The 8,398-nt window shown below is 38.9% G+C and overlaps 1 protein-coding gene across 2 annotated transcripts in view; it reads left to right on the plus strand.

Moving 5' to 3' along the window:
• The window catches only part of LOC115226036 (zinc finger protein 708-like), a 4,945-nt gene extending 4,530 nt beyond the window's left edge, over nt 1-415 (plus strand). For both annotated transcript variants that reach the window (XM_036515015.1, XM_036515016.1), the window contains exon 2: nt 1-415. This exon is cut by the window's left edge and continues 1,200 nt beyond it. In XM_036515015.1, the coding sequence (XP_036370908.1) occupies nt 1-207 (207 nt within the window). In that variant the 3' untranslated portion in view covers nt 208-415.
• The last annotated feature ends 7,983 nt before the right edge of the window (nt 416-8,398 follow it).

Raw genomic sequence — 8,398 nt, forward strand, 5'->3', positions numbered from 1 at the left:
CCCTATCACTGTGACATCTGTGATAAATCGTTCTCTCGGAGTGACCACTTGGCTATTCATAAACACACTCATACGGGAGTGAAGCCACACAAGTGTGACATCTGTGGTAAATCATTCTCTCGGAGTGACCACTTAATAACACACAACGTGTTCATACAGGAGAGAAACTCTATCACTGTGATGTCTGTGATAAATCATTTTCTCTAAAAGGTAGCTTAGACAAACACAAACGCATTCATACAGGAGAGGAACCATATCCCTAACATTTGTAGGGAATCATATTCTCGAAATGATCAATTAACTGAACACAAATCCACTTATACAGGAGAGAAATCTCTATATATATAAACGGCAAAATGTCTGTCTGTGTGTGTGTGTGTGTGCGCATGTCCTTTATGAAAATCCACAATTTTTCAGTTAGAGGGCTCGCACTTTCTATGATCATTCAAAACTGTACAAGGGTGGTCGTGCACATCTTTACATTTCCCCAGTCTCCCCACAAAGCCATTAAATATATATATAACCGGCAAAATGTCCGTGTGTCTGCGTGCGTGTCCTTTATACAAATCCACAATTCTTCAGTTAGAGGGCTCGCACTTTCTATGGTCATTCAAAACTATCCAAGGGTGGTCGTGCACATCTTTACATTTCCCCAGTCACCCCGCAAAGCCATTAAATATATATATAAATGGCAAAATGTCTGTGTGTGTGTGTGTGTGTGTGTGTGTGTTTTTTATACAAATCCACAATTTTTCAGTTAAAGGGCTCGCACTCTCTATGGTCATTCAAAACCATCCAAGGGTGGTCGTGCACATCTTTACATTTCCCCAGTCACCCCACAAACCCATTAAAAAATCAACAGAAGTGACCTTTTTGTGAATTTTCTATCCAAAACCCAATCAAAATGCCCGAAACTTGATACGCCAATTGAATGCCATCTAGCTGTATGTGATTGGTTGGAGATTTGGATAGTACTCGCGTGTATGTGCGCACGCACGCAGCTGTATATGCATGCACTAGCATTATGACCCGGTGTTGCCGGGTCATAGTGCTAGTCTATAATAAATCATTCTCTCAAAATGGTAACTTAGTTATACATAAGTACATTCATACAGGGGAGAAGCCATATCACTGTGATAAATAATTTCTGCACATCATCATCATCGTTTAATGTCCACTTTGCTAGCATGTGTTGGATGATTTGACTGAGGACTGGCGAACCAGATGGCTGCATCAGACTCCAGTCTTGATCTGGCAGAGTTTCTACAGCTGGATGCCCTTCCTAATGCCAACCACTCCGAGAGATGTTAAATGGAGACAAACTGCAATAAAAGGTTTTACTTGAAGTTGCTGATATTTTAATCGAAATAAAATCTCATCTTTTTGATTGTAAATTGTCTTTAGGTTATCACTTTCACACACACACACACACGTAAATATATACTCTGTGAAATATTTGATTTAACTGAATTTCTTTGTAATTTTAAACTTTTAGTGTTTAAATTGGCCATATCCGGCCCAAATATTTTAAATGTTTTATATTCAACCTGGTGATATCTAGCCTCTCACACTTAACCTACATTGACATTCTAAAAATAAAACAATCACATCATTGAAACCTCAAAGCTATGAGATAATGCAGGATTAATTCAAAACAAGGCCAGATCCAGCCTCTCACACCTACCCTACAATGTCATTCTAAAAATAAACAATCACATCATTTTACTTGTTTCAGTCATTTGACTGCGGCCATGCTGGAGCACCGCCTTTTTAGTCGAGCAAATCGACCCCGGGACTTATTCTTTGTAAGCACAGTACTTATTCTATCGGTCACCTTTTGCCGAACCGCTAAGTAACAGGAACGTAAACACACCAGCATCGGTTGTCAAGCGATGTTGGGGGGACAAACACAAACACACACACATACACACACACACACACACACACACACACACGCATATATATGTATATACATATATACGACAGGCTTCTTTCAGTCTCCGTCTACCAAATCCACTCACAAGACTTTGGTCGGCCCGGGGCTATAGCAGAAGACACTTGCCCAAGATGCCACGCAGTGGGACTGAACCCGGAACCATGTGGTTGGTTAGCAAGCTACTTACTACACAGCCACTCCTGCCATATAAGAAATTAAATATTAAAATGTTTTGTTTTCAGAATATTATTATTTCTTTTTCCAAGTAAAGAATAACATATTTTACAGATTTCATCAATCTAAGAAAGAAATGTAAAGAATATAGGCACAGGAGTGGCTGTGTGGTAAGTAGCTTGTTTACCAACCACATGGTTCCGGGTTCAGTCCCACTGCGTGGCATCTTGGGCAAGTGTCTTCTGCTATAGCCCCGGGCCGACCAATGCCTTATGAGTGGATTTGGTAGACGGAAACTGAGAGAAGCCCGTCGTATATATATATATATATATATAGGCGCAGGAGTGGCTGTGTGGTAAGTAGCTTGTTTACCAACCACATGGTTCCGGGTTCAGTCCCACTGCGTGGCATCTTGGGCAAGTGTCTGCTACTATAGCCCTGGGCCGACCAATGCCTTGTGAGTGGATTTGGTAGACGGAAACTGAAAGAAGCCTGTCGTATATATATATATATATATGTGTGTGTATATGTTTGTGTGTCTGTGTTTGTCCCCCTAGCATTGCTTGACAACCGATGCTGGTGTGTTTACTTACCCGTCACTTAGCAGTTCGGCAAAAGAGACTGATAGAATAAGTACTGGGCTTACAAAGAATAAGTCCCGGGGTCGATTTGCTCGACTAAAGGCGGTGCTCCAGCATGGCCGCAGTCAAATGACTGAAACAAGTAAGAAAAAAAAATTACCATCTTTGAAAGCTTAAGGGAAGTCTTTTTTATACAGAAGAGACTGAACATTGAAATATATTTGATATACATTTATATAATCTGTGTGTGTGTGTGTAAATATGTATGTATATATATATGTGTGTGTGTGTATATATATATATATGTGTGTGTGTGTATACAGACGTGTATCCTGGAAATACACACATATATATATATATATATGCTTTCGAAATCCACCCAAACTACACCTGATTATACATACACTTTAGACGAGTTGTAGTGCACCTGAGCACATATATATATATATATATATATATATACACATATATACGATGGGCTTCTTTCAGTTTCCGTCTACCAAATCCACTCACAAGGCTTTGGTCGGCCCGAGGCTATAGAAGAAGACACTTGCCCAAGACACAATGCTTTAATTTTATTATTATTATTATTATTAATGAATGACGTGTATTCAGCTGAATAAAATTACTGCCGTTGTTCCGGTGGTGTATATATTTCGTTTGTCTCTGTTATTTATGACATATTTCATCTCAGTTACGTTTGTATGAATAAGCGAGTCTATCTGAAGCAGGTGTACTTCGGTACTACTTGAGAACAGTGGTCCCGGTGCGCGCACTCGCGTACCCACGCATCCGCGGCCAGCTAGTCATGACTAGTCGATCCTTACTTTGTTTAAAAAATGATTTACTTTGTGTTTTTTACTTACTTTGTTTAACAAAACTTGGCGATTCTTTCGGTAAAAGCTTGAATCTTGTTCAGAAAGAATTTAGTTGTGAGCGAAGGCAAATAATTGGTCAAAGGGAAATAACTCCTTTGGCTTTAATTTAGCGAGAAAAGAAGGCGAGGTCGACTTTGCCTTTCATCCTTTCGGGGTCGATAAATTAAGTACCAGTTACGCACTGGGGTCGATGTAATCGACTTAATACCTATGTCTGTCCTTGTTTGCCCCTTCTGTGTTTATCCCCTTGTGGGTAGTAAAGAAATAGGTATTTCGTCTGCCGTTGCGTTGTGAGTTCAAATTCCGCCGAGGCCGACTTTGCCTTTCATCCTTTCGGGGTCGATTAAATAAGTACCAGTTATGCACTGGAGTCGATATAATCGACTTAATCCCTATGTCTGTCCTTGTTTGTCCCCTCTATGTTTAAAAAAAAATTTACCATAATTTTTTTTACATTTTTAATGCATTTTTTTTGCTATTTTTTGGCTATAACTCTCTAAAAATGCTTATATAGTTATTTCCCTTACAAACCCGAGAAACGCCGGGCGATACTGCTAGTCTGTGATAATTCATTCCCCAAAAAGACAATTCATTACACAAGTAATGTGTTCATACAAGTGAGTAATTGTATCTGTATCATAATTCTTTCCATGAAGGTAATATCTTCTATAAGATTATCTTAGAAATAATAAAACATAACACACGTCCTGTTTGTGTCGCTAGTAGAATAAGACTACCGCAACGAACGGAGTGGGAAGGAATAACAGCCAGATGCTAAATGCAGACAAACTGCAGTAAAAGCTTTTGTTTGAAGTTGCTGATATTTTAATTGGAATAAAATTTCATCTTTTTGATTGTAAATTGTATTTAGTTTATCATTTTCACACACACACACACACACGTAAATATATACTCTCTTTACTCTTTTACTTGTTTCAGTCATTTGACTGCGGCCATGCTGGAGCACCGCCTTTTTAGTCGAGCAAATCGACCCTGGGACTTATTCTTTTTGTAAGCCCAATACTTATTCTATCGGTTCTGTTTTTGCCGAACGGCTAAGTGACGGGGACCTAAACACACCAGCATCGGTTGTCAGGCAATGCTAGGGGGACAAACACACACACACACATATATATATACATACATATATACGACAGGCTTCTTTCAGTTTCCGTCTACCAGATCCACTCACAAGGCATTGGTTGGCCCTTGGCTATAGCAGAAGACACTTGCCCAAGGTGCCACGCAGTGGGACTGAACCCGGAACCATGTGGTTGGTTAGCAAGCTACTTACCACACAGCCACTCCTGCCATATAAGAAATTAAATATTAAAATGTTTTGTTTTCAGAATATTATTATTTCTTTTTCCAAGTAAAGAATAACATATTTTACAGATTTCATCAATCTAAGAAAGAAATGTAAAGAATATAGGCACAGGAGTGGCTGTGTGGTAAGTAGCTTGCTAACCACCCACATGGTTCCGGGTTCAGTCCCACTGCGTGGCATCTTGGGCAAGTGTCTTCTGCTATAGCCCCGGGCCGACCAATGCCTTGTGAGTGGATTTGGTAGACGGAAACTGAAAGAAGTCCATCGTATATATGTATATATATATATAGGTGTGTATATATATATATAAGCGCAGGAGTGGCTGTGTGGTAAGTAGCTTGTTTACCAACCACATGGTTCCAGGTTCAGTCTCACTGCGTGGCATCTTGGGCAAGTGTCTTCTGCTATAGCCCCTGAGTGGATTTGGTAGACGGAAACTGAAAGAAGCCTGTCGTATATATGTATATATATATATATATATAAAAATGTGTATATGTTTGTGTGTCTGTGATTGTCCCCCTAGCATTGCTTGACAACTGATGCTGGTGTGTTTACTTCCCCGTAACTTAGCGGTTTGGCAAAAAGAGACCGATAGAATAAGTACTGGGCTTACAAAAGAATAAGTCCCGGGGTCGATGTGCTCGACTAAAGGCGGTGCTCCAGCATGGCTGCAGTCAAATAAGGGAAGTTTTTTTTATACAGAAGAGAAACCTGTGGAAGTGTTGCTGTGAAATATTTGATTTAACTGAATTTCTTTGTAATTTTAAACTTTTAGTGTTTAAATTGGCCATATCCGGCCCAAATATTTAAAATGTTTTATATTCAACCTGGTGATATCTAGCCTCTCACACTTAACCTACATTGACATTCTAAAAATAAAACAATCACATCATTGAAACCTCAAAGCTATGAGATAATGCAGGATTAATTCAAAACAAGGCCAGATCCAGCCTCTCACACCTACCCTACAATGTCATTCTAAAAATAAACAATCACATCATTTAAACCTCAAAGCTATGAGATAATGCATGATTAATTCAAAACAATTTGAGTGGAAAAGTATTACATTTAACAGAGCAATCTGAATACTTAAAAGGGTTAAATGAAGTTTTTTATGCAGAAGAGATATCTTTACTCTCTTTTACTCTTTTATTTGTTTCAGTCATTTGACTGCGGCCATGCTGGAGCACCGCCTTTAGTCGAGCAAATCAACCCCAGGACTTATTCTTTTGTAAGCCCAGTACTTATTCTATCAGTCTCTTTTGCCGAACCGCTAAGAACGGGGATGTAAACACACCAGCATCGGTTGTCAAGCAATGCTAGGGGGACAAACACAAACACACACATATATATATATATATATATATATATATACATATATACGATGGGCTTCTTTCAGTTTCCGTCTACCAATCCACTCACAAGGCTTTGGTCGGCCCGAGGCTATAGCAGAAGACACTTGCCCAAGGTGCCACGTAGTGGGACTGAATCCGGAACCATGTGGTTGGTAAGCAAGCTACTTACCACACAGCCACTCCTGCGCCTATCTTTCTCTCAATTTAACAGTCTAACTCAACATAAATTTGCTCATACAGGAGAGAAGCAATATCACTGTGATATCTGTGAATCTGTCCAGAGACGTGCAACCAAACGCATACCCTCCACCACACACCTACCATACTTTTAGTGCCTTGTTTCCCTGGGCATGGATTCACTGAAGCTTGGCAACGGACTTGCTAAACACCCACAAAGTTATCAACCACCTCACCAACAACACCTTTTTGTTCTCCATATGTCCAACACACGTGGACATGCCTACAAAGTCAGAAAACAGCTCCTTCCATGACTTTCGGAAACATTTTTTCACGCTCAGAGTTGCTGAAGCATGGAATAAACTCCCATGACACTGCATCCTTTAAGGCCCTCATGCTTTCCGAAATCCGCCGAAACTACACCTGATTATACATACACTTTAGATGAGTTGTACTGTACACAATGTTTTATTATTATATATACACACATACTTGTATGTTTGTATGTGTATATAGAAAGAAGGAGAGGCAGAACTATAGATGTACAACATATGTTTCTACTATTTATGAAGAACTGCCTAACATATAAGACACTTTATATATACTTCACTGTATATTTTATTTCTTGAAATATATTTGATATACATTTATATAATCTGTGTGTAAATATGTATGTATATATATATATGTGTGTATACATATGAGTATCCTGGAAATACACACACACACATATATATATATGCTTTCCGAAATCCGCCGAAACTACACCTGATTATATATACACTTTAGATGAGTTGTAGCGCACCTGAGCACTGTACACAATGTTTTATTATTATTATTATTATTCAGTAGTTTTATTTTTATAGCGTGCTTTCACTTCACTACCGAGCGCAGCTCTGTGTGCCTTGGGTATGTGCTGTGATTTGTTGTGATGCTCTGATGGTTATTGTATGGAAAGTGTTCTGCGTAGGATGTGTGCAGTGCCCAGTAGTGCAATTTTCTGTATGTTATATGTGTTTGTAAGTCCTGGTGTTTTTGTTATGTATTTGTCTGAATATTTTTTTATCATGCCTAATGCACCTACTATGATAGGAATTGTTTCTGTTTTCAGATTCCACATTCTAGTTACCTCTATTTCCAGGTCTTTGTATTATTATTATTATTATTATTATTAATGAATGACGTGTATTCAGCTGAATAAAATTACTGCCGTTGTTCCGGTGGTGTATATATTTCGTTTGTCTCCGTTATTTATGACATATTTCATCTCAGTTACGTTTGTATGAATAAGCGAGTCTATCTGAAGCAGGTGTACTTCGGTACTACTTGAGAACAGTGGTCCCGGTGCGCGCACTCGCGTACCCACGCATCCGCGGCCAGCTAGTCATGACTAGTCGATCCTTACTTTGTGTAAAAAAATGATTTACTTTGTGTTTTTTACTTACTTTGTTTAACAAAAATTGGCGATTCTTTCAGTAAAAGCTTGAATCTAGTTCAGAAAGAATTTAGTTGTGAGCGAAGGTCAAAGGGAAATAACTCCTTTGGCTTTAATTTAGCGAGAAAAGAAGGCGAGGTCGACTTTGCCTTTCATCCTTTCGGGGTCGATAAATAAAGTATCAGCTACGCACTGGGGTCGATGTAATCGACTTAATCCCTTTGTCTGTCCTTGTTTGTCCCCTTTGTGTTTAGCCCCTTGTGGGTAATAAATAAATATATTATTTCAGCCTATTATATATATAATATATGTGTGTATATATGTATATATATGCAGAGAGTAATAGGTGAAAATAAAGAGAGAGATATGGAGAAAGAGAAGAGAGAGGGGCGAAACGAAGAGAGAGAGAGAGAAATGAGAAATAGTCATATAGATATAAATACAAGCATTTCTGTCTTTCATCCTTTCGGGGTCGATTAAATAAGTACCAGTTACGCACTGAGGTCGATGTAATCGACTTAATCCCTTTGTCTGT

The sequence above is a fragment of the Octopus sinensis genome, linkage group LG29, assembly GCF_006345805.1.
Source record: "Octopus sinensis linkage group LG29, ASM634580v1, whole genome shotgun sequence".
NCBI classification, from domain to species: Eukaryota; Metazoa; Mollusca; class Cephalopoda; order Octopoda; family Octopodidae; genus Octopus; species Octopus sinensis.